The 27,939-nt window shown below is 36.7% G+C and overlaps 1 protein-coding gene across 3 annotated transcripts in view; it reads left to right on the top strand.

Moving 5' to 3' along the window:
• The window catches only part of B4GALT6 (beta-1,4-galactosyltransferase 6), a 60,517-nt gene extending 38,690 nt beyond the window's left edge, over nt 1-21,827 (top strand). For all 3 annotated transcript variants that reach the window (XM_078347932.1, XM_078347933.1, XM_002757150.6), the window contains 5 exons: nt 5,780-5,896; nt 13,420-13,607; nt 17,013-17,135; nt 17,755-17,856; nt 18,329-21,827. In XM_078347932.1, the coding sequence (XP_078204058.1) occupies nt 5,780-5,896; nt 13,420-13,607; nt 17,013-17,135; nt 17,755-17,856; nt 18,329-18,476 (678 nt within the window). In that variant the 3' untranslated portion in view covers nt 18,477-21,827. The remainder of the gene's footprint in view (nt 1-5,779; nt 5,897-13,419; nt 13,608-17,012; nt 17,136-17,754; nt 17,857-18,328) is intronic.
• Nucleotides 21,828-27,939: the final 6,112 nt, after the last annotated feature.

Raw genomic sequence — 27,939 nt, 5'->3', positions numbered from 1 at the left:
TATTCCCAACACAGAGTGCATTGTCTTGTGTAAGGTAAGCACTAAACACAGTTTTGTTGAACTGACTTTATAAGGTAAATAAAAGCCTTTTTGGCCTTGTCACAAATGATTCACTAAATGTTCAGCTTTCTTATTGCCTTGAGCAAGTTGTGAAGCTACTTAAATGGATTCCAGTACCAATTTTAGCAAAACATTTTATTTTATAATTGCTTTATGCTGTTTCCCAGATCAGATTCATTTAATAAAAAATGCTGATTTTTGGCTATGTGTGGTAGTTCATATCTGTAATCCCAGTGCTTTGGGATTCATTTAATAAATGAATCTCTTCATATTTCTTGATTGATTTTCCTCACATTTGTGTCTTTGTGAAATGCAGCCCAATTTACATACGTTCTACCCTTTAAAAATAGCCTGGGCAGATAAATTATTTTTAACAGTTGGGTGCTGATTGTGTATGTTGAATGTTAATGGAAAAAGAAGCACACTCAGTCACCGAGGCTATGGCATAGCATGGTGGTTGATGCTTAGACAGATGTTTGTACAGGATGTAGCACACTGCTCAGGTGTGCTCTGGGTGGCATACTAGTGGAACAGTTTGGGATAGGAAAAGTGAAGTATACTTGTCCTGTTTCCGGTCATCTATACCAGATGGATTTAAAATTTTTTTGTTTGTTTTCTTCTCATTTTCCAGGAGACAGTTGTATCACATGAGTAGTTCCTATTTAGGGATATTAGTAAACTGACTATAAACTACATATGACTCAGTAGGTAACAGTATTGAAAGGATTTCCTGGAAAACTAATTCAGGGATCTAAAAATTAGCTTATTTTGGCTGGGCACAGTGGCTCACGCCTGTATTCCCAGCACTTTGGGAGGCTGAGTTGGGCAGGTCACTTGAGGCCAAGAGTTTGAGACAGCCTGGACAACATGGTGAAACTTCATCTCTACTAAAAATACAAAAATTAGCTGGGCATGGTGGCACATGCCTGTAATCCCAGCTACTCAGGAGGCTGAGGCAAGAGATTTGCTTGAACCCAGGAGGTTGAGGCTGCAGTGAGCTGAGATTGCCCCACTGCACTCCAGCCTGGGCAAAAAGCAAGACTCTGTCTCAAAATAAAAATAAAAATAAATTAACTTATTTAGGAACTATATGATAATACTGATTTTATTTCAATTTTTAGCAAATCCTTCTCAGAATATACTCTCTAGTTCAGAATTATACAACTAAAGGTATGAGAGGAATTTTGGAGATTATTCAGAGGTGAACTATACTCATATGAATATTATATAACTATCAACTCACTAAATATTTAGTAAATAGTTTCTCCCCTTGCCTGTCTCTGCCTGCTTACTGATAATATTCCATTCTCATATTGGAACAGTGAAGAGAGAGAGGGAAATAAGAAATAACTAGATTTATGTTAAACATTTGTCGTCAACTTGATTGTTAATATTTGAGGCCCCTTTTTTAAGTGAGAAAAAATACCAGTGAAGTTAGTTGATGGCAAATTAATTAGAACTGAGATCTCTTTCAAAACTGGTAATTTCAGTAATTCCTCAGTATCTGTGAGTGCTGCAGGTTTGAGTGGAAGATTTCTGCACAGATTGGACACCTTATGGGGCAAGCATATATCTAAAGAAGAACATGAGGATACTTTGCAGGTCATTAAAAGTGAATTGTTCACCTGTGACATTGCCTTTCCATTCAGATTTCAGATGGAGGGCTTGATGAACAACTTTGGTCTATAACTTCCAGGCTTCAAGAACCAGGCAGATGCTTGATGCTTTTGTCTACCCAGAGGCCTGGAGTTTAGTCCAGTGTACCTCAAAGATGAGTTCTGGCCCCTGTTTCAGAACTACTTGAGGCATATGGTAAAAATGCTGATTTTTGGCTATGTGTGGTAGTTCATATCTGTAATCCCAGTGCTTTGGGAGACTGAGGTGGAAGGATCACTTGAGCCTAGGAGTTTGAGGCTGCAGTGAGTTATGATCACACCACTGCACTCCAGCCTGGGCTATAGAATGAGATTCCATCTGTAGAAGAAAAAAAATGCAGATTCTTGAACTCACTCCTCAAACATTCTGATTCTTTTGGTAGGAAGGAACAAGAACTTGCATTTTTAACCAAGTGCCTCCAGTTTGAGAACTGCTTCTGTAGGTGCTGGAAATGAGGAGGAATAGGAAGATGGAACTAAAAACACTGGAGGAGAACAAGAGCTTACTAGCTTCTACTTACTCAGTGGCAGATAGCTAGATTCACCTTAAGGTTACTGAGTCTAAAGCCATGTCATTTAGGGACACTGTAGTTGGTGGTGTGCTGAAAATTTGAAAGTAGGACAGAAACTTGGTGGGAGAAATTGATGTGATAAACATTTTTCTTGATTATCTCCTCATGGTGTATATATGAAAAAATAAGCAAGGGACAAAATGGTGAATACGTTCAGCAAGATTTGTGGTTTTAAAGTAGGAGCAAACTGAATGGAATAATTTTGCGTGAGCAAGAGGTGGTGAGGAGAGATTCGGGAAGATGAAGTGTTGTTTTATCAGAAGATTATGACAAGATGTTCTCCATCTCCACTGGAGGTATATCAACAAGAGAGTGGCTCAAACAGCAAATTAGGGCACAGAGAAGAATGAATGATCTGAAACAGGCTATTAAGCCTTAAAATAAATGATCACAGAACACAGATCTTTTCTAGACAAAAAACTGTAAACTATGGAGAACATTCTTTCATAGACACAAGAAGGGATGAGCCAGCTGAATTTTTAAGATATTGCTTAGCTTTCTTTTAATAAAAATCTTTGCTTTAGATTTGTCACGTATTCACAATCTTTAATAACCCTCCCATGAAAATTTAGACATCTATTTGCTATTAACACGTTAGGTTAGCTTATTTGAATTTGCCAAGACACTGGTAATTTCTTTCTTTTATTACCTTGCCAGTTTCTTTGTAAGATTAAAAAAAAAGAACTCTTGATATTTAAATACTTCATTGAAGAGATGATTAGGAGCTAGAACTTTATCCTTATATGTTCAGCTCATCACTCAATCTAATTGTCTTTAATTAATACGCACTGTCTTTAATCAGGACTCTGCAGCCATTTAATAATTTCTTCCCTCAAATATCTATAATTGGTCTTAACTGCTTTTACAGCTTATTGACATGTGGCCAAATGCAAAATCAAGAAGAGCAGGCTTGACTTATTAAGCTACATGGTATCACATGGATATGCCTTAGATAAGGTCAGTGGTGCGATATGTACTCACCATCTAACCCCGTTTGTTCCTTTTACTTTTCATAGCACTTTCCCATCCTAAAAGTAAACCTAGGGGCCCCTGAGCTGATTTGGCAGTTGTTTTGGTTTGGGAATTACTTGAATATGCCAGCCATTGGCACTGAATACCAATGTCTCCCTCAGTATATAGTTCCAGCATAGTTAGCAGCCATTGCATGAGGGCAAGAAAGAGGTCTTGGGTGTTGGGTTGGTATTGCTGGGATAGCCTCATGGTCCTCAGGCTCCTGAGCCAAGGGAGACCTTATGGGAAAACCAAACAGGAACGGGACCCAAAGTTGGGCTGGCAGGGGCACCAGACCTCTTTAGTTCCTACCACTTACCAGATAGATATGCAGTAATTAATATAATCATGAAAACATCAGCCTCATAGCAGCCATTGTCTGTTTTTTTTTGGTATTCCATCAGCATTAAAGAAAAATGAATGGTGGAGTTCATAGTTCAGATATCTTCAATTTTACTAAACCATCTTTTGTTCTCTTTGTAAGTGAAACTTTAAATAATTTAAACATTTCTCCCGTCTGTGATCCTGGTAATGTAAAATACATGGGTAAATATTATTTTCTGTTGATGATACCTAATGTCATGTCCTGATTTTAAAAGGATTAGGTGCAAAGCTTATTAATTCTCAATTATTTGCATTCATTTATTAATAAACTTTATTTGGTATAGGTAAAATTTTAGTAAATCATAGATTTAATCTTTCACAATATTCTGTTACAACCAGTTTAGATTGTATATTTAAAAAATCCAAATTATAGAGTAACACAGAGGTATTTTGGTTAGATATACTTTCACTGTTGTGGTTTTTTTTTTTTTTTTTTGAAAATCTAATCATTTTGGAATTTATGATCTGTAGAAAACTTGTTTTAATTTCAATTTTATTAGAAAATTTGCAATAATAATAAAAGCAGCTTAGCTAGGAAGTTGCTGAGAAAAGTAATTTAGAAACCAGTTTAGCTTTTTCAAGGGCAAAATCTAAATTGTAAGGAGGCCTAGATTGTATGACAAAGTTTGGATCCAAGAAATAGAGGATTTGAATTAGTGATGACTGATGATCATTCATTTATTCTAGTATTACATTAAAACGTTTTATATAAATGGTGTTTTTAAGTTTGGATTTGAGAGTTCCATTAGGTTGTTTTTTTTTTGAGATGGAGTCTTGCTCTGTAGCCCAGGCTGGAGTGCAGTGGTGCCATCTTGGCTCACTGCAACCTCCACCTCCTGGGTCCCAGTTCAAGCAGTTCTTCTACCTCAGCCTCCCAAGTAGATGGGATTACAGGCACGAGTCACCATGCCCAGCTAATTTTTGTATTTTTTTAGTAGAGATGGGATTTCACCATGTTGGCCAGTCTGGTCTTGAACTCCTGATCTTGTGATCTGCCTGCCTCAGCCTCCCAAAGTGCTGGGAGTACAGGTGTGAGCCACCGCGCCCGGCCCCATTAGGTTTTTAATTTCATATTAGAAGAAAGATTAATATACTAAGAAACGATTTTCATTTCCATGTATGTGTTTTTTTCTTTTACTTTTTGGATGAGAACGAATTTCTTTGGTTCATAAAAGACAAATTTCTGTGCTGCTTACATCATCTTTTCTTGTTATGGTATGTTACCAATTTCATTTTAAACTGAATATTATCCTACCACTGAAGTAAATTTTAAAAATTTATCAGAAACTTAATTCTGCATTTTGATTAAATGAAAAATATTATATTATCATACTTCACCTTTATTTTGGGCCAATATCATGTATGATTGAGGTTTTTTGTATGCTGTGGCTGGAATACATGTGTGAAAACTTTGGTTTCTATTATATTTCTGAAAAATATATCTAGGACAGAGAAACCATGTATAAGATAGTAGATATTCAAGTGAAATGTCTTTTAAATTCAATTTAAAATCTGGAAAGTTATTATTTAGGATCTACTCTAAAACCGAGAAGTTACTCTTATGATACATTCCCCTCCCTTACTTTTCATGCCCAGTTGATAACCATATCCTGCTAGCTTACCTCTTACATGTGTTGAAAACCCATGTACTTCTCTTTTCCTTTATCTTCCTCTTAGTTTAAGCTACCATTACCTCTTTTCTCAACAACTGTATTAATTGCCCAACCAGCTCCTGGAGTCAATTTTTGGTCTTCTCCAGTCTGCTCTCCATATTGCCACCAAAGTAGTCTTTGCAGTCACTACATCTGATTTATCACTCTTTTCAGAATCCTTCTATAGTTTCTTATGGTGTTCACGGGTCAAAGACCACAATCCTTAGAACAACCTTCAGAGCTCCTTCTACCTCTGAGCTTTATAAGACCATAGCAGCATGCAGCAAGGGCTTTCTCCGTGTGTGCTTACTGTTGTATCTGTGGTGAGAAAGTTCATAAGGATGTGGCTTTAAAACCATCAGAAGTTTTCAAGGGTTAATTTTTATCCTTACCTCTAAGATGTGCTACTCTATTTATTTACATACATGACTATTTTGTTTTAAAGGTGGCAGTTCTCATTCCTTTCCGTAATCGCCATGAACATCTTCCAATTTTTTTCTTACATCTGATTCCAATGCTCCAGAAACAAAGACTGGAATTTGCCTTTTATGTCATTGAACAGGTGAGAATATTTATCATAGGTGTCACTAAGTATACTAGAATCTAAACTCTTAGATATGGTTAAACATGTTTAGGATTAATAAGATAACTCAAATTCTTAGTTTTATAGTTGGATGAAGTTACATTTTGGATTAGGCCTATATATTTCTTATAATAATTGTAATTTGGTCAAATGAGTTAATTGGCAATCATGTTTCACTTTAGTATGATAGCTCGTTATATTTGAATGACATTCTAAAAATTGGATTGTCAATCTATGGTTTTAAAAATAACTTTATAGCTGATATTTACCTTATGGGATTAAATGTGTCTTTGACTTGTATTATTCCTTTTTATGTTTTCATTAGGCTTATGCTCTTTATTTTTGAAAACATCTGTAAATTTCATTTAATTGAGAAACTGCTTATTTTGTAATTTAGGCTATTTGTCAGCATTTAGACTCATGTACAGACATCTGGACTCATAACTGGTGCAATTCAAAGTTCTTTTCTAAATTATACCGAAGCACCCTACAGTTACCTCAGTTGCATTTGCAGTGTTTAATTTGAAAAGACATTCCAGTTTATGACCCATGAACTTTACTACAGAAAAGGAAGGAAAGTTTTTTTCTTTTTTTTAATGTAATAGCAAAGCATAGGTAATTCTCAATGGAGGATTCTTTGTACTATGGGGTAGTTGCTGGCAATCCCTGAAAATCAATATTGTGTTAACTTTGTTAAGTAATTGGGGCACCTGAATGAGAGCTGGGTAGTAAACCTAAAAACAAAAAGTAGTATACATTAAACATTTTCTGTCCTGTTTTCAGTTTTTCATTTTCAAAGTCATCTCTCTTGGTAGGGAACCTTGACTGTTTTTGTTGCAGGGTATAGACCCAACTCTATAGTTGGTAAGTCAATAAATATGAATCCAGTGAACTGACAGGTCAAAAAAAAAATAAGCTTACATTGCATGGAAGACTAAACTATGTGATGCCCAAGTTCTGTGATTCTTTTAGAAGAGATAACCAGGTGGAAAGTGGAATTTTAAAATATTGTCAAAAAAATCTTATTTGTTTTGTTTCTGAACAGGTGCTATAAAGCTGAATAGGTCGTGATTCTTTAACATAGTTAATTCAAATGGAGGTGAAATGACCCAGACTTACTTTTTGTAGTCAGTCTTTGTTTAAAGACTATAAAAGTGCAACTATAAAGAAAGAATTTAATTTGCTACATTATTTTAAACATGGATAGCGTGATGTTTTGGAAACCTAAAAAAGGTCCTCGAAATAATACTTGAAAACCAGTTCTCCATGCCAGCTTGTACCACTTTGGTATTGTCACCTCACATTTCACATTTAAGTGTATGTGATAGATGGTGATTTTCTCTTAATGTATACTGACCTTTCCAATTGCTTTACATCATTGCCGGCACTTGGTATGGTCAGTCTTTTTTAATTTTAGCCATTTTAGTGGGTCTGTAGTAGAATCTTATTTCCCTGATGACTAACATCGATCATCTTTTCATGCGCTTATTTGCTACCCACATACCTTCTTCGGTGAAGTTTCTGTTCATATCTTTTGTTCATTTTTTAATTGGGTTGTCTTTGTTTTACTGAGTTGTAAGAGTTCTTTATGTATTTTAAATACAAGTCTTTTGTAAGACATAAGTTTCGCAAATATCTTATAGTCTGTGGCTTGCCTTTTTATTTTCTTGACTGTTTTTTGAAAAACAAGTTTTAAATTTTGATGAAGTCAATTTATTCTTGTTTTTATACTTGTGCTTTTTGTATTATATTTGAAAAATTGTTCTCTATGATTTTCTCTTTCTTCCAGAAGCTTTATAGTTTTAGCTCTTCCACTTAGGCTAATTCATTGAGTTAATTTTTAGATATGATATGGGCCAAGGGTAAAGTTTTGTTTAGTTGATTCGTTACCACTTGTTGAAAAGACTGTTTTCACCATTGAATTGCTTTGGCACCTTTGTTGAAAATCACTTAATATATACATGTCATATGTATGCAGGTCTGTTTTTGGTCTCAGCATTCCATTGACTGCTTGTCAGTTTCTACTAAAAAGTCAGCTAGGCTTTATTTCCCTAGTTTTCAATAGATAAGTAACAGTATAAATGATAGACAAAGTGGCCTGACTTGTATTATTAGAAACTTTTATCTTTTCTTTTGGTAGAAAGTACTCAAAAAACTTTTTTGAGATGAGTCTCCCTCTGTCACCCAAGCTAGAGTGCGATAGCGTGATCTTGGCTCACTGCAACCTGTCTTCTGGGTTCAAGTGATTCTTCTGCCTCAGCCTCCCGAGTAGCTGGGATTACAGGCACCTGCCATCGTGCCTGGCTGATTTTTGGAAAATACTCAAATTTTTATTCGTAAAATGATTTTAGTTTCTCCAGTTCCTTTATTCTAAATCTGCCTTTTTTTTTTTAAGTTTCTCCTAGCTTTTTACCTCTGCTTTTTCTCCCTGGAAATGCTTGGTATTTAATATAACAAGCATACTTCTCTGTGTATAAATCATTTAAGTTTTGTGCCTTATGTACTTTTGAATGTAACAGTCTATACCGTGAAATGTGACTTTTTTACTTAACAACTGAAAATTTTTATCTACTTTGATGATAGCTGTAGTTATAGATTAGATCAGTTTTACTCATCTAGGAAAGTGCTAGTTTCCTTTGTGTAAACTTCAATTCCCCATAATGTATTGGGAGGTGAGAGAGCTGTCTCTGTTTTTAAAGGCATATTATCCTGAGAGTTCAGCACCAGTTAGTTGGTGTGTGTGATGAAGCAATCTTTGCAAAATAACCAAGGTCTGTGTATTTATTTTCAAACCTTTAAAGTCTGAATCTCAGCCTTGAGCAATACTAATTCAGGACCATGTGTTTGATAGAGTGAGATTTTTGAGCTAGAAACATCTTCACCATATTTGAAATAGAGAAGTAATTTTTCTGCTAGGCGGGTACCCAGGGAGTGCTAAGCAGTTGAAGAGCAGCTCAGGAATCCTGGTTAAATATGGAGGATGGACATAGGTTCACTGCTTCTTTACAAACTCCTAAAATGAGAGTGAAAGAAAAAGACTTTTGAAAAGTTGCTAAACCTCAAGGACAGTGAGTAGTGGGTGAGAGATTTTCACACGTTTCTGTTAAGTCAGGAAGCAGATGGAGTGCTGACGCCTAGCAGAACAGAGGATGTGCAAACCCATGTGCTTGTAGAGGGCGATGTGACAAGACTAGAATCAATTTGTTGGACACACCTCTGTCTCAGTGCTGTCACAGAAGGTAGGCTGAAGCACTGCACTAAAGTAAGGAGATTGTTTAAAAGTTTGACTACAAAACACTCATTCCCAGTTGCTCATCTTTGTTTGTATTGCCAGGTGATTACTCTGTTGTATCTTGTAGAAATGTTTCCCAGTTTATCCTCTGGAAAAAGTGTAGCAGGAAGCTCTTGAGGGTACTGATGCAGCTGTGTTGAAGGGCCTAAAACCAGGGGGATTAAGTAAGTCTGCATGCTGGCCTTAGGGACCCCCAGGCATACATATTCTCCTGAAGGAGGTGGGCAGGGAACTGCTTGGTAGAGAATGGTGGGTCCCTGGCAATACCTCTACCCCCGGGCTTGTCCCATGGACCTGAGTGAGGACAGGCATTTCTGTTTTTGGGCCCAAATGTTGCATTTCCCAAGACCACCCTGGCCCACCATGCCCCCATCCTGTGGCTATAAAAGCCCTGAGATTGTAGCAGGAAGAGACACAAGCGGATGGACGTTGAGAAGAACACACTGGTGGAAGAGATACCACAGGCACCAGCACATGCCAGCAGGCCATCGACCTGTGGAACAACACAAAGTTTGGCTGGGGTGGTTGGAGGAGAGCCCAGTTACTGAGCCGCCCAATTCCAGGGGAAAACCACCTTCCCACTCCATCTGCCTTCTGGCTCACATCCATCTGCTGAGAGCTACTTCCACTCAGTAAAACCTTGCACTCATTCTCCAAGCACCCATGTGAATCCGATTCTTCCAGTATACCAAGGCAAGAACCCAGGATACAGAAAGCCCTCTGTCTTTGTGATAAGGCAGAGAGTATAACTGAGCTGATAAACACAAGCCGCCTACAGGTGGTTAAACTGAAAGAGCATACTGTATGTAACACATGCCCACTGGGGCTTCAGCTATGAACATTCACCCTAGACACTGCCATGGGGTCAGAGCCCCACACGTTGCCCATCTGCCTGCTCCCCCTAGAGGTTTGAGTAGCGGGTCACCAAAGAAGTGAGCCACACCCCCATTGTATGCCCTGGCAGGTGCATATGAGCGTTTTATTCTCAAACATGAATGGGCAAGTCAAGAATCTCCAGATATTTGAAGAAAGCCTCCGCAGGATAAGACAAATCCAAGCAAAAAAGCAAGTGTAGAAAACACAGACAATGGAGGAAGCAGAGGAAATCTTCAAAAACCAAAAAGGAAAGAACAAAGACTTATAATTAGGATCTACAGTGAGGGAAGGAAAGATAATCTATGGAACAAAAGTAGTACATCACGAAGAATAATCAGAGAATAACAAAGTTAGTGAAAGATGAAAATAACTAAAACAAAACTTTCAGTAGAATGGCTGGCAGAAAAACTTAACTTTCCGAAATAGAACCAATGCTAAGAAAAGAGAATCTATCAAAGAGTATGTCATGGGAGTAATCACCTCAAGGTGGCCACCTCAAGGGGTCTTTGCCTCCTTGTAATCAGACCCGGTATAGTCTTTTCCCACAGTGTATAAGGACTGCTTTGCATGGGGAGCCACATACTGTGGGAGGAACAGTACATGGCTTTTGAGGCTAGGTCATAAAAGACCTTGCTGCTTCTGCCTTGATCTCTGGATCAGTTGCTCTTGGGAAGCCAGGTCCCCTGTCATACAGACACCCAAACAGCCCTGTGGAGAGGAGCTGACTTGCCAGCACCATCTCATAGCCATGTATGTGAGTCATCTTTGAAGTGGATCCTCCTGCCCAAAGTCAAGCCTTCCAGCGTGTCCAGCTGCCTAGCCTTCCAGTCTTCCAGCTGAGGCCCTGGACTTAATGGAGCAGAGATGAGGCATCTCCACTCTGCTCCCAGCATTCCCTCTCCCCAGAAGCCATCAGCATGATAAATGATTTATTTGTTTGTTTGACAGGGTCTTTCTCTGTTTTCGAGGCTGGAGTACAGTGGTACAATCTCAACTCACTGCAGCCTCGACCTCCTGGGCTCATTTAGGCTGTCTTCCCACCTCAACCTCCTGAATATCTGGGACTACTGGCACATGCCACCATGCCTGGCTAATTTTTGTATTTTTTGTAGAGTTGGGGTTTCACCATGTTGCCCAGGCTAGGACTATTGCTTTTTTTAAGCTCCTAAGTTTTGCTATGATTTATTACACATCTGTAGATAATTAACAGCATTCCACTAATCAAGGGTATTGTAAAGAATATAGCCGAAAAAATCCTGAGGGGAGTGAGAGAAAAATGATCAAAAAAAGACAGAGAAAATTTCCTAAAAGTGAAGACATAAATCTTTAAAGGGGCCCCGCATGCGCACATGAATAAGATACAAATCTGCTATGAAACCTGTTAAAATTTTAGAATATGAACAGAAAAGAGAAGATATTACAGAGGTTCTAGATTACTTGGAATTCTAGGAAAAATGACAAATGATTATGAACCAGAAACCTATGAACGCTCTCAGCGATACTGGGCAATTTTTTTTCTGGATTTTTTTCCCCAGTCAAAATGACAAATGTCAAAGTAGACTAATGGCATTTTCAGTCATTCCTTGGCTAAAACATATTTTCATTGGTCTAAGGAAGCTCCTGAAGAATGTGCCTCAGCAAATTAAGAAAGCCAAGGAAAAGACATGTGTGATTTAGGAAATGAAGAAGACCCAGGAGATATTCACACATGGTCTGGAAAGGGCAAGGGAGAGTTTGGCTTGAGAGCTGGAGAAGGAATTGATAGGTGATTTGCTGTGTTTGAATGATTATACCAATTATTAATAGGTGTAGGGCATATTTCTTGGGCCTTTTATATAAAGTAATAATAGTTATATGGAAAACTGTAGTTAATCCCAGTTTATGAAAGAAAACAATCCATTTACTCAGCACTGAAGAAATATTAAATATTTACATAGTCCTAATAATGTAAACTCTTGATTTAACCAAAAATTATGATAAAACTGTATTGGGAGAATAGCGGTAGGAGCAGGAGGTATGGTGGTTTAACTCCTCCACTACCAGGATAAGAAGTCAAGAGACAGTGTCTAAAGTCAAAGAAGCAGGAAATACCAGAACTCTCATTTGCTCAAAATACATACATAAATACCAGAATAAACTGGAAGAGTTGAAATGTATTGCTCTTGGGGGATGGAGATGGATTAGATATGGAACTTCTTATTTCTGTTATAAGCCTTGAGTATTATGTCCATGTTTAATAAAAATAATTTTTAAAACCTTAAAGGAAAGTAGCTTTGTTAAAGCTGATGTTGATGTACTAGTCATAACATTATAATTTAACTCCCTTTTATTTGTATTTCATTGGTGAAAAAAGAGGCTGTAAAAAATAAGGTGATTTCTATTACCTCAAGTTAGTGCAAGGCCAAGGAATACAAATTAGTCATTTTCACGCTTGAGGGAGAACTCTGATGATGACTAAAACGTGTGTCTCATTCACTTCTGTTGTAATCCTTTTTTTTGTTTTATATTTTAGAATGGTTTTGACAGATGTTGCTAAGACATTGGTAAATGTTCCTTAATTTTCTTTAGATGCAGAATGAAGGTTTTTTTTCCTTTTTTTTATTGCCAGTGCACCTTAATTTATGTTCACTGATAAAGGGAAATGGTTGTAATTTAGGGAGTTGGGTTCTGTATAATAAAATTCTATTTTTTTTTGGTCCCTTAAATAATGCCCTTAATCATAAGCAATAATAATAGAAACTATTTATTGCCCACATACTTTAATGCATTTTCTGTAACAATAAAGGAAAATGCTTGTAATAAAGAAAGCAGGGCTTTTTGTAATAAGTTCCAATCGTTTTTTTCTCTAAAATGTTCTTGGAATTTATTATAAGCATTGATAATACAAAGTTAAACTTCCCTGGTGTTGGTACTTGAGAAGGGTCACTGTTGGGTCATTTCTAGTTTTCTTCTCTTAGTATTGACAGCATATGGAAAGCTCCACTAAAAAAATAAAACCTATATTATTTTTAATCACTCTTCTTTTCTTGGCACAAATAATCTATATACTGATGTATTTCAAGTACGGCAGAAATATAAATTATATAAATGTGCTGATGTACCAATGGGCTAGACACTAAGTGTGTTCTTCTGTTATTATAAAATAATATAGTAAGTAAATTTAAACAGTGTATTTGAAAATCTTAAGGTATGTTTATTACTTGTCTGTTTGATTTGGGTCTAATTATTGTAATCATTTGACCATGATGCAACAGGTTTGAAAAATAATAGAAAAAAGTCAGATGATGAAGTGTGAGTACCTTTCTATTTTTTTTTCTGGGTCTGCTCCATGAAGACTGGCACACAACCTTTTAATCGTGCGATGCTCTTCAATGTGGGCTTCAAAGAGGCCATGAAAGACAGTATCTGGGACTGTGTAATCTTCCACGATGTGGATCATCTACCTGAAAATGACCGGAACTATTACGGATGTGGAGAAATGCCACGTCATTTTGCTGCAAAGCTGGATAAATATATGTATATGTAAGTAGTATGCACTGTTCCTGATACTGTACAATATAATTGCACAGTCATAGCATTGAAATGATAGCAGCTTTATATCCCTAAATCTGAGAGAACTCAAGAATCCCAAGAATATCATCTTTAACTTCATCACGTCCTCCTGGGGAGTCAGTATACAGAGTAGCTTTTCGTTCCTCTGTGTGCTTCCTTACACAGAGGTTTGAATGTGGTGTGGTGGAAAAAACCTGGTTTCTGTGGTCAAGCACACACAGATTTAAACTTGGGTTCTCACGCTTATAGCTCCAGGACTTATAGGTAAGTCACTTGCATCTCTGAAGGTATACACCTTGTTCACTGGGATAATAGATGCCATCCATAGATCTGTTGTGAGATCATATATGCTCTGTGCCTGCTGGGTTTGTAGGTACATAACTCATCGTGACTCCTGCCTGCTCTCCTCTAGTGATGGTTTGGAGGGCCACAAAGCCCTCTCTTCTGCTATTTATTGTCTTCCTAAACTATGCACTCTTGACCTGCCCTTTAATAAAAAAACAAATCTTTTCCTTCTCTAATTGGAGATAATTTAAAATGTGAACAGTTATCGGAGCTGAGATAGTAACTTAAAAGGACATGAAAGATTGCAGGTGTAATCCTGGGAAAGGATCACAGTTTTCATTGGCTAATGGGAGTGGAGAGAAAAGAAAGCTGTTTGTTGCTTTGGGCAGGAAGGTGTTGCTTATGTTACAGTTTTGCATGGTGCTTGTCTACAGAGTAGAGAGAAGCAAAAAGTCTGACAAAAGCAAGAAAAGAATGCTTGCTTTCTTCTTCCCCCTCCCCACTCCCTTCCTTCCCCCACCTCTCCTACCCCCTCTCCTCCCCTCCCGTCTCCTCCCCTCCTTCCCTTTCTTCCCTTCCTTCCTTCCTCCTCCTTTCTTCCTTCTTCCTTTTTTTCCTGGTCATTGTTATCATTAGAAAACTTTTTCCTTTTTTACCTCTGTATCTGAACTCTGAGTATAGGGTTACCTTGAAGAAGGCCATCAAGGTTCACAATCTGATTCTTACCACTTCTGGAAACTTGATTTTGGTCAGTTTGATGGAATCAAATTAGATCCCAAGGTAACCGATTTTCACTAAAAAGAAAAATTGTAAAGATCACATAAACTAAGAATTCTAAATTAATTTGATATACTTGAAAGTAGCACTTTCTAATGAACAAAATACAGTTGACCTTTGAACAATGCAGGGGTTAGAGTGGTAACTTCCACCCCCGCTGGAATACAGTTGAAAATCAAAAAGTATAACTTTTGATTCCCCAAAAGCTTAACTACTTATAGCCTGCTGTTAGCCAAGAGCCTTACCAGTAATATAAACAATTGAGTAACACGTACTTAATGTATTATATACCATATTCTTACCATAAAGTAAGCTAGAGAGAAGATGTTAAAATCATAAGGAAGGGAAAATATATGTATTGTCCATTAAGTGGAAGTGGATCATCCTAAAGATCTTCATCCTCGTCGTCCTCATGTGGAGTAGGCTGAGAAAAAGGAGGAGTTGTTCTTGTCTCAAGGGTGGCAAGGTGAAAGAGTTGGAGATGGAAAGGAGGCAGGACAGGAACATTCAGTGTAACTTCTATTGAAAAAAATTGTATATCAGTGGACTTGTGCAGCTCAAACCTGTGTTGTTCAAGGGTCAGCTGTATTCGTATCCATCTAGATTAATCCCTGAATTGGGAGGGCATCTTGGACGTTTGTGTAGAAATTAGAATGCAGCTCAGGGAGAATGGCAGTAGATCAAGGTGTAGGCTGCATAGTGCTTAGACATCAGCTGTGGGATGAAGCCTGGTGAAGCATCCCTGCCCCACAGTGGTGGCCACACTGACACCTGCTGACCAGAGAACTCAGATCCACCCCCCCAGGTTTGGTGTATTTCCCACTTTGGACAGTGTAAGATAAACACTGCAGGAGTTTTACTTGTTGGATTTTGTTTTCTGTTCTTTAGTTTGTTATACTTTCACTTTACCTACTAACTTTCCATTCTTTGTATGGTACAATTGATTATTTCCACTTAGTAAATGGAATTGACATGCTTGCTGATTTATACATGTCAGTAAACACACACACACATTTATTCATGTTTCCCTATCTAACAATTTCATATTTCTCCTAAACTACTAGGCTGGGCAAGAATAATCCATCTGATGTGAGGGTACATGGTGCCGAGAACACTTATTGGCCCTATGGAACCCCCAGCCAGTCTAATTATAATACCAGAACACTAAGCTCCCAAGTGTGAGCCTTGAGAGGTTTCAGGAGAGAATATGGTTGGCTTTAGGATCAGGGTCACTGTTATTGTCTTGAAGTACCTTTGACCTAGGGCGAGGCCAAGACTGCTTTCTTCTACAACCCTAGGCTTCCATGAAGGAGCTACTCTTCCCTGGTCTGTGTGCCACAGGAGAACCCAGCTGGCAAGCAGTACGTCCTTCTCACAGTGTGTGAGGCGAGTCTAACAAAAAGGTTCCTCCTCTGAGACAGCTTTGCTGTGATCGCAGCTATGTTTCCCTCTGCTTGATTTTTGGGTGCTGTGCATGGTCATGTTTTCTCTGCTCCAGCATCTGCTCCCAACGGGCATGTTTCAGGCCACAGGAATGTATTCAGGGCGGCAGGTCTAGGGACGCTGCCTAAACATCAGAAAGCCAGTCTATATCGATCGAACAATTTAGCAAAGTAAAAATACAGTTTAGAAAAGTTTTAAAACATTGTTTCATTTGACAAATTCCTTGGAGTATGAGTTAGGGAAGGATAAGGAAAATAAAATCCAAATAAAAATATAGTTATTTTAATAAATATCAGTGCATTGAAAATGAATATATTTGTAAATATCCATGAGTGTTTTGAGAGTATAATCCCAACAGATAAGATCATTATAAAAGTAGACAGCTAGAAAATTAAATGCTACTGTCTCTTGTAATTGATACTTATCCTGCTCTATATAATAAATAATGCATTTATTATTCAGTTAATTTTTAAAATGTTACTCGTTTAGGAACGTCTGACATGCATTGATCGTTATTAATATATTTAATCATGTTTACTTTTGTTGTGAAAATACACAGTTTTGGGGCACTGGGTTTTGAGCCTTACAGGTTTTATTTTAAGCCTTATTTGTATACTAAATATTAAATTCCAGTTACCATAAGTGCTTTATGTTTAACATAACGTATTTACATGCACTTGTTTCATTAGTGCATGTAATTTCATTTCATAAAAATCTTTTGTTTCTCAGTATACTTTACATTTTCTAATATAATTATCTGTATAGAATATAAGGGCATATTTTGCAAAGCAAATGAAGGACTACAGACTTCATTTCACATGGCAAACTAGTATGATTTTATTTTTAGAATACTGTATCTTTCTTTTCTAGTCTTCCATATAAAGAGTTTTTTGGTGGTGTAAGTGGGCTGACAGTGGAACAATTTAGAAAGATCAATGGTTTTCCTAATGCCTTCTGGGGATGGGGAGGAGAAGATGATGACCTTTGGAACAGGTATGTTGAGGTACAAATTGTTAACTAATAGAATTTTTATAAATTTTATTTCTATTAGGTAAACTATAGTATTTATGTATTCCAAGAAAAGATTATTTGGGATGGGAAATGTTTGAGGTTTATAAACCCTGTTTTCTGTGTCTCCTTTTTTTTTTTAGTTAAGACTGCTTTCTGAAATTATCGGCAGCATATAGATTAGAGCAGTGGGCCCCAACTTTTTTGGCACCAGAGACCAGTTTCCTGGAAGATAATTTTTCCATGGACCCAGGATGGTGGTTTTGGGATAAAACTGTTCCACCTCAGATCATCAGGCATTAGATTCTCAGAAGGAGCATACAACCTAGATCCCTCACGTGTGCAGTTCATAATAGGGTTCATCCTCCTATGAGAATCTAATGCCACCGCTGATGTGACAGGAGGCAGAGCTCAGGCAGTAATTCTCACTCACCTCCTGCTGTGTGGCCCAGTTTTTAACAGGCCATGGACCTATACTGGTTTGTAGCCCAGGGGTTGGGGAACTCTGGACTGAATCATTCTTTTGTGTTTTAAAATTGAACTCACATAACCCATTTTCATATTTTATTTCTTTATATTTTCATTTCCACATATGGTATTATAGAGTTCACTATGCTGGATATAATGTAACCAGACCAGAGGGAGACTTAGGAAAATACAAGTCAATTCCTCATCACCATAGAGGTGAAGTCCAGTTTTTAGGACGGTAAGTTGAATGTCATCTTCAGATACCAAGGTAAATAAAAATGGGTTGAATCCCAAACAAGCTGCTGAAGAGAATTTTCATAATGGAAGGAAAGTATTTTTTTGCTGAAGGGAATCATTACAGAAGGAAGCATTTTTGGTGCTTGTTTTGAAGAGATATACATATATATGTATTAATAAATATACATATTTACCTTAAAGAGCCCGGTTAGCTATTTAAAGCATAACATTTTATTTATTAAAGATGTCTAATTGTAAAAGTGCAAAATAATTTTTTCAGGTGGCATTTTTTGAGTAGTAAAATTGCTAATTTAGAATAAGAGTTTAAATATTCTTAAATTATGCACAAGAACCAGAAATTGTAAAGAGCATTAGCTGCTTTAATTTAAAATGACCTTGAACACAGTCCTGATCAATTTGCCTTTTTGAACATGTTTCTGTTACTTTTTTGTTTTTTTCCTCTAAAACTCTAGGTATAAACTACTAAGGTATTCCAAGGAGCGTCAGTACATCGATGGGTTGAACAATTTAATATATAGGCCAAAAATACTGGTTGATAGGTTGTATACAAACATATCTGTAAACCTCATGCCAGAGTTAGCTCCAATTGAAGACTATTAAAAGAAGTGGCTCTCCTGGCAATATAGACCACAATGCTGGATCATAAATTTGGAATGCACTCTTAGTGGAGGTCCATGATTGGCTGTGTCACAGTGCCCTTTTTTCTGAGAAGAGCCATCTGTCCTCAATGTTTACAGAGTGGGACTATATACAGTCACCCTTCTCTCACCCGTCCTCCCTGCTCTGACACATACCCCCAAGGTGAGCACCGCAGAAACCAGAAGCCACTCCTTAAGATTGGAAGTTAAGAGAGCTCCCTACGAAGAGAAAATTTTTATACTAAAATCTATAATTTAATTCAAGAGAATGCTTTTATTTCCATTTAAACATATTTTGTATATATGTGATACAAATTAATGTGTGCAAATTGTTAAAAAATAAGATGCGTTGCAATTTTGCATGTAATTCGTTATATCTTTATTGGACTTTTATAGACATTTTTTATTTGCATGAAAGAAACCTCACTAAATTTATGCCACTAAACAAAGGTTAACCCTTGTGTGAAATGAAGGAACTGTCAATAATTGACAGCCAACTAATACAGTAAACTGTTATACTAGTTTTGAGCTTTAGACCTCAGCCTTTTGTGTGGAAGAAGTCACAGCTTTCTTAGGCTTTAAAGAGAAAGAAGAAAGGACTTCAACAGCTTTTCTTCCTACCAGGATTACCTATGTTTTTCCTTGCTTGCAATCTCGTCTGATTTTGCTAGAAATCACAACCATATTGTTTATGCATATTGCATGAGTATTACCAAGAAAATCTTAAAAGTTGTGATGTGTCATGATATAAAGGACTTCTTTATGTTAAATGTCTTTCATGTACCTCTGGTGTGTCAGGGATTTTGTGCCTCAAAAAATGTTTCCAAGGTTGTGTGTTTATACTGTGTATTTTTTTTAAATTCACAGTGAACAGCACTTTTATTATTTCCAGTTTAGAAGAGCCAAAAAATGTATCTTCATTTAAAAAGAAGTCAAGTCAGTTTTTTTTTAAAAGAATGATCTATGGAAGAAAACCCAATAGTGCTTATAATATACAAATGAATTATACTATTAGATAAGAATTAAATGTTCTATTTTTATGAAGATAAATACTTAGCAGATAAAAGCAAATTTTAAGTTTAGTTGTCAGACATAGAATTTCGCTTTTGGAGGGGACCCTTGAATGTTAGTGAACTATATATATATTTTTTTCACTTTTAAGAGATTATATATCTGGTGTTAATTACTAAAATTTCCTTTCTAAAAGTATAATATAATAATCTTAAAATACATGGTCAGTTATTAAGTGCACTGATACTATAATGTCTTCTATATGTAGTATCTTGTATGTTTCCATGAGTGTCAGGGCTTTGTCCAGTTATCTTCATATGACAGTTCTCTGAAAAAGGTCTTACTACCTGATACCAAGTACATATCTTAATTTTGGATGAAGTTTTCCACAGCAAAGCCAAACAGTATTCTTTTTTGAAAATTAGCAATTATAAAGATTCTTTAAAATATCTTGATATTTTCACAAATTTAAAATAAGAAAATAAAATGACTCTTCAACAGCAGTAGGAATCTATATGTGAGACATGTTTGTATAATGTTTGCCTCAAAGATTGTTTACCTGAAACAGAACTATGGTTATTTATCTCAGATTATAAGTTTTACTTTGAATGGCAATATTGATAATACAAATGACCACAAAATAAATTATAAAATAATTGAAATTCTTATACACTTTGAGAAAATGGATAGCTTCTCTGTTATGATACCCAACAAAATATTTTCATATTTATTTATTAGAAATATTTCCAAAATATTTATCTTTTATGGTACTCAATAATGAAAAATCAAACTTTCTGAAAATTACAATATTTGTACCTTATTTGTGTATCGGTTCATTTTCTTGTGTCTATTACTAATATAGTTTTAAAAGTCAAACTGGGAATGTTAACATTTGTAGATCACTAATATGATAGGGGCATAATTAACCCAATAATACCGAAATAGTGGTGGGGAAAATTAGGACTGTTTCTGAGTCTTACTATAAAGGAAACACTGTTTTCTCTTTTTAATGTGGAGCTGTCCACATTGGTATCTTTTTATTTTTATATGCATTTTACAGTTTCAAGGAAATTTAGTACTACTAGTATCTGCCTTATTTTCTTAAGTCTGATGTTAATTTTTGTTTCAGGAGTGAGATATAAACATTTTGCTTTTTTTCCGTTTTGAATATGGTTTGTTATCCTGTGAAAACCCTCACTAGTTTGCTGTTTGTTTGGTTTGCTTTTTTAGTGTAGACCTAAAATTATTTTTGCCTATAAACAGTGACCTTAATGTGTTTCTGTAAGATTGACAGAGCTGTGCCCAGTTATCTCCATTGTATGACAGTAAATCTATTACATAAAGATTAACAAATACATTGCAAATGCAAACTATCTTCTTTATATTATGTTTCGAGGATTTATTAATGAGCATATATTGATTGCTTTTTCCATATCCGTGCAATGCTAGGTATGTCTATGGAAAGAGTATTATTCATTTCTAAACAAATGAAATCAAGCAAATTGAGATCTTTCTGAAATTATGAAGACATCCTCCGATAACTTATCTGTTGTATTTCCTAGTCTCGAAGTCAAGAAACCTGTATATGTGGACCTGGGGCTAATACGAGGTCCCTATGGCACTAACTGGGAAAATTACATGGTGCTTTTCAACTACAGAAGGAAGTAATGATTAATGAGCCTGTCTGTAGAGAACAAAAGGGGAAGAGTGCGCATTTGCTATGACGTTATATCTAATTCACCATGGAGATAGTTAATTATTTGCCAAAACTAGGGTTTTATGAGTATTTTAAAAATCTACATTTAGATTTTTGTTTTTGTGACGAGGTATTCAGTAAGAAGACTATAATATTAAGTAAATGCAGTTATGTTTTAAAAACTTGATTATATACCCCTTTCCCAGCCAAGATACTTATACCTATTTTAAAACAAAATGGAAGAATGTCCAATACAATATTCTCTTTCTGGAGGCTTCCTACAAGTGAAAGCAGATATTGTGTCATTTTATTTGGCCTTTGCTTGTCTTTGATGTATTTCTTTATGTATTTTTCAAATAAATACTACTATAGATTTATCGTCTTGGATTTGCAAGTATGCCTGTCGAGAGAACTGAAATGGTCATAGTATTTATCAGAAAGAGGAAGTGTACTTAAGATTATTTTACTTATTTAGATGAAAGGCTTCTATATAAATGCACTGAAATAAATGCTAGTAATTTCTTGTATTCCCACTTCTTTTTTTGCTTCTCATGGAAATGTTTGTACTTTTTTATCATTGTCTTTTATGAAATATAATGTTCTAAAGAATTTGTGTGAAGATGTAGTTATTTTCTTCTCAGGAACTTTTTTGTTATCTGGTTTTTTTTTGTTTGTTATCCTAAATTTTTAATTATTGATGACTATTTTGGTTGACATTAGGGTTGCTATATAAGCCTAAGGTAACCACAGCTTAAATACATTTGGAGAACACCTTATTCCTTTTATCTCAAAAAGTAATATTTAAGTATTTTTCATTAGTACAACAATTAGTAATCTATTATATCAAGATAAATATTTAATAATTCATTTTTAGCTTCAATTTTCTTCTCCCTGCACAACTTCAATAAACTAAGCTGGTGTGCTGTGCTCAATTTACTGCTTGTTTTTCAGGTATCAGGTAATACAGATTTTTAAGGCAAAGAGCCAAATCTCAAAAATATTTAAGGACTAGATTTGTATTTGAGACCAGATTGTGAGAGCATGAGTTTTATCAACTTACTATTTGTGAAATGCGTTGTAATTACTTTATGTATAATAAGATCTATAGGGATATTGTTACTGCATGTCATAACTAAAATCAGTCATTAAATCATAATCATTTAAAGCCGTGAAATTTAGTCAGCTTAGTCTGCCCCACTGTGGTACTAATGTGTCCTCTGGTAAAAACATAACTCCATTTAATGATCATATATATATGTGTGTGTGTATTCTAAATATTTTATAGATTTGATCTTATATATCCTTGATATATATCATATATACACACACAGACAAACACATTATAACACTTTTTGTGCTATCTTTAGACAAGGATTTAAGGATGTGGGTATATTCTGGACCAAAATTTTATTTAGAGAAGGCTGTTCTTAAGGAGCATGTACTGTATAGCTCTTGATTTAACTGACTTCAGAAAAGTGATTTACCACTCAACTATACAATGAAAAGAAACAAAATACGGTGTGAAAAATAGAACTTGCGTCTTTCTCAAAACATTTCCCTAACAGCTTTTGATTGCATGCCCTTGCTAATATAATCTTAAGTGTGTGCTCTGGAGGATCTTGAAAGGTATCAGATATTACCTACCCTCAAGGTGTTTACATCTTCTGTGTGTAAAACTGATGTAGCGGAAACACCTGAAGAACCACATGCCACCAAATGAGGGGCTTATTTCTGTGCTTTGCAAATGTTGGTTGTCTGTTTCACTAATTGAGCATCTTTGTAGAAGCAGCTTTTCTCCATACATATTTCTCAGCTGCAAACATATACTTCAAAAGCATTGTTGAAATAATTGTTCTTCTGCAATAGACCTTAAAAATTTGCTTAAGGATTTTGCATAAGGTGGGCTCTGCGGAAGGTGGGGATTATAAGCAAATACCATGGAATATTTACTTATAACTTAGACTGATCGGAGTTTGAGTTCAGGGCTCTGCCATTATCTGTGAAACAGTAACAAATTTTCAAATCTGTCTTGTCCTCAGTTTCCTGTTCTCAATTGAGGATGATGTTCTATCCGAGGAAAATTGAAATGATTAAAAATAAGCTAACCCTAGTAGAGCATTTAGCACAGTGCCTGACACAGTGAACAAAAACTTGGCTCATATTGAGTCAGTTTTTCAGCTTTAGATTACCAGGCTTTTCTTTCATGCACATTCTTATATTTAAAGAATGGTACTGCATTCTTGAATTGAACTAGAAAATGAAGTCAGTGATTACCCTATATGTGATGATGTATGTGAACAGTTAGTAAAACTGGCGAAAGTGTACAATTAAAATTTGTCTAATAGTCATAAGAAATATAGCAAATAGGAATCAGGGTCCCTTTCCTCACAGGGTTGTGTGATTTTTAGATAGATGACATGGAAGGCACACATTACAATATGTAGTTCATGGAAGGCATTCAGTAACTCAGAGCTTCTCTCAGTATCATACCGGAGGAAGTCAAATGTCCCCGATGTGTCTGAGTCCCTGCTGTCTCTCTCCTACCTTGGCTTTTGGGCTTGGCATTTCACACATATCTGCAGTGTCCTTGGAAGTTCCTTCCTCTGCCTTCCATTCTCTCCCTCTTTGGAACAATACTTACTTTTAATAGTGTCCAATAGAATGTTTTGCAATGATGAAGATGTTCAATGTCCATGCTGTCCGATATAGTAGTCACTAGTTACATGTGGCTCTCACGCACTTAAGAGGTCAGTAGTAAGGGTAAGAAACTTGATTTTTGATATTGTTAAATTTTAATCAAATAGCCATATGCAGCAGGCAATCTCTTGTACTTCTAGAGCTTTAACTCCATGGACCCACTAGGCATATACAGGATGTTCCCAAGCCTTTATCTCCAGCTTGGAATTAGTAACATCTGACCCATTATCAGTTTATTGGTCATCCCAACCTGTTTGTTCACAGAAACTTAAAATTCACCAGGTCCTTAGCCAAATATATCAAATCCCTCTTCAAAACCTAGTCTTTTCCTGTGTTCCCACCCCTTTAGTAAGTCAAGGCATGAATCTGAGTCATCATCCTCCCCTTTTCTCCTCCACACAGTCAATATTATCTCTTAATTCTGTCTTCAGTCCATCTGGGTCTTTTGTTTCTTCAACTGCCCAAACCTTCCCAATCTTTTTTTTTTTTTTTTTTTGAGATAGGGTCTTAACATATTGCCCAAGATGCACTCAAACTCCTGGACTCAAGTGATCTGCCTACCTCACTCCATCTTTTCTCACTGCAAGGATATATCTTCTTTGATGCTGTTTTCCATATTGCCACAGAAATTGTTTCTTTTGAAATACCACATTGCTGAGAATCTTTTTGGGTCTTCCCACCCCCTACAGATGAGGTCAAGTATTTTTGCTTCTCATACCAGGCCCTTCATGATCTGAATTCTCCTTGTCTCTGTGGGACAGATACCTCGCCTCTTATTCTTGGACCATCTTTTCCATTTCTTGGCCATGTATGAGCTGCTCCAAAAGGCCTGTGTTTTACCCTTTGCCTTTGTACACAGTCTTTCCTGTCTTTCCACCAGAGGATCTACATGGTGTTGTGTTGTGTTTTTTTTTTTTTTTTTTGAAAGAGGATCTGGCTCTCTTGCCCAGGCTGGAGTGCAGTCGCACGATCTTGGCTCACTGCAACCTCTACCTCCTAAGTTCAAGCAATTCTCCTGCCTCAGCCTCCTAAGTAGTTGGGATTACAGGCACATGCCACCACACCCAGCTAATTTTTGGACTTTTTGTAGGGAAGGAGTTTCACTGTTTGCCCAGGCTGGTCTTGAACTCTTGAGCTCAAGTGATCAACTGCCTCAGCCTCCCAAAGTGCTAGGATTACAGGTGGAAGCCACTGAGCCTGTCCTACATACCTCTTTGACTCAATAAGCTCCTCTTTCCCATTAAAGAAGGAAAGTTTCCAGAGAAAGAAGTCTTCTCTGGCCAACCAATTTGCCACTTCTTTCACCTCTGCTCACAGTACCTAAACCGTATTAAAAGCATGGCCTACACTGTTGCATGTGTTTGATTAACAAATGTTCTTTCCTCCCGAAGACTGCTAGCTCAATGAATGAATTAGTCTGTCAAGGGAACACTTTGCCATCTAATTAGGGAAGAACTAAACAGCATTCTAAATTACTGTTCTATTCAAACATATACCTCATATTTACTGGATTACGTTAGGTAGCATCAGTGCCTTCATTATGACTGTTAAGGGCCATTGTCAAAATGTGTGACACACCTGTGAATATATCTGAATAGAGAGCCCGGCTCTTTTATACTCAATATATTTTTAATATTCAAAGGGATCTTCCAAGTCAAAAAGTTAATAGAGGTTAGTCTGTAAGAGAAAAAAATAGCAAAAAATTCATTGCCAAGATTATTTTTGTTTTTTAAAAAATCATGGAAAGTGAAGTTGCCCATCCCACAAAATATACAGTATTATGTGATCCTAATATTTCGATGAAAGAGTGTGAGAGCAGATTGTGAAAGCACCTGTTTGGCTTATCAAAGAGAAGGTGCCACTTTATCTCTGGAGCATAGTTTTCATCTGAGGTAGTTTTAACAATGTATCTAGCTAATTTCCAGGGATTATGAGACGTTCTTTACACAGTTCTCGCCCTCCACCCCTCTGTTGCCTGCTTTTCCTTCTCCCTTCTTCTCTTCCACCACCATCTTTGTCAGAATCAGGAACAGTCATGATGGCTATTAATTTTCCGGGAGTCCTTGTTAAATCCCATTGAGTGTTTTTGTTCCAGCAGAACAGGGTCACTATGGTAACTAGAATTCCCTTTTATTTTACTCTCTTTTCCCTTGACCTTGGTATAAATGGCATTTTGCATAAGGTGATTATGCAGTCTTTTAGCCTGTTTGGCAACTCGGGTACCTTGCCTTTATTCCATCCAACACCAATAATTTTTTGTCATTTATTAACACACTATGTCTCGGCATTGTGCTTAGCGCTGGGGGGATGGGGGTAAATGAGATAGTTTTTTTTCAAGTAGTCCATAACCAAGAAAGGGTGATTCTTGCCATGGGCTTCTCAAAAGGGCCAACCCCCTTTTCCTTTAAGTATTTTATAACCTACTTGTAAACCTGATGGAAAATTGGGCAAAACTCTTGGACAGGTCCTATAAAAGAAGGAAAGTTTCCTGAGTTCTACCTTGGGCTGTATAAGGAAGGGGCCTCATCTAGTTACCACAGACAGAGTGGGAAACAGGTCGTCCACAGCACTTCAGGTTGGGGCAGAGGAAGGGCATAGCTTCTTTCCTGGATCTGCACTGGAGAGCAGACAGGTATGGTTAAAAGGGCTACTCTTCACTATTTACAATAGCAAAGACTCAGAACCAATCCAAATGCCCATCAATGATAGACTGGATAAAGAAAATGTGGTACATATATACCATGGAATACTATGCAGCCATAATAATGAGTTTATGTCCTTTGCAGGGATATGGATGAAGCTGGAAACCATCATTCTTAGCTAACACAAGAACAGAAAACCAAACACTGCATGTTCTCATAAGTGAAAGTTGAATGCAAACACATGGACACAGGGAAACATCATTAGAGCATTAGAACAAATACCTAATGCATGCAAGCTTAAAACCTAGATGATGGGTTGATAGGTGCAGCAGATTACCATGGCACATGTGTACCTGCGTAACAAATCTGCATGTTCTGTACATGTATCCCAGAACTTTATATATCTGTATTTTAAAAAGGGCTGCTCTTTTCTATGTTCTTATACTTACAGCATGTTTTCATGGGGGAATTTTTAAAAGTCTGCCTTATTGGCATTTCTGGGGTGCAGATGTCTCTAGCACCCAGGCTGGGGTATTGAGGCTGGAAGAAACTCCAGGAGGTCCCAGCTGGGTTGTTCCTCCAAGTGTGCTTACTTCATTGCACCTTTCAGAGTCTTCTGGTAGGCTACCTATGCGTTTTGTATAGGGTATAAGTTTTTTTTGTTTTTTTGTCATTACTGGGAGAAGTAAATTGAATTTACCCCATCTTATTCAATGTACATAAAAATGTCATAAAAAGAAAGATCAGGATCTACTCTGTATCTTGACTGTGTCAGTGTCAATCATGGTTGTGACATCCTACTGTAATTTTACGAGATGAGGAGGAGGACTAGGTAAAGGGTACCCAGGATCTCTCTATATTATTTCTTACAACTGCATGTGAACCCACAATCATCTCAATTAAGAATTTAATTTAAAAAGAGGTTAATGGTCTTGTATGAAAGATGACCAACTCCACTTACAGTAAGAGAGAAGCAGATTTAAATTACTCGCAAGTATCAATTCTGACCTGTCAGATTGGCAAAAATCCAAATGTTTCACAAACACTGTTGATGAGGCTGTGGAGAGTCTGGAACTGTCATACATTGCTGGTCATTCATTGCCTGGTATTTTCACCTTGTCTGTAGAGGGAAAGTTGGCAATATCCAACAAAATTACTAAAGCATTTACCTTTTGTCCCAGAAGTCTTCTTTGAGGCATGTACCCTAAAGAAACATGTCTATAGACATAAAACAACATATGTTCTAGTGTGTGGAGGCATTGTTTAGCAAAATATTGGAAGCACTTGAATGTCTATCCAGAGAGGATTGGTTGAATAATCTCTGTTTACCCATACACTGGAGCACTTTGAAGCCATGCAAAGGGAGCTGAGGGGTATTA

Source organism: Callithrix jacchus, chromosome 13, assembly GCF_049354715.1.
Source record: "Callithrix jacchus isolate 240 chromosome 13, calJac240_pri, whole genome shotgun sequence".
Lineage (NCBI taxonomy): Eukaryota > Metazoa > Chordata > Mammalia > Primates > Cebidae > Callithrix > Callithrix jacchus.
Note: the sequence above shows the minus strand (reverse complement) of the source record. Positions and strands in the feature narration are given on the sequence as shown.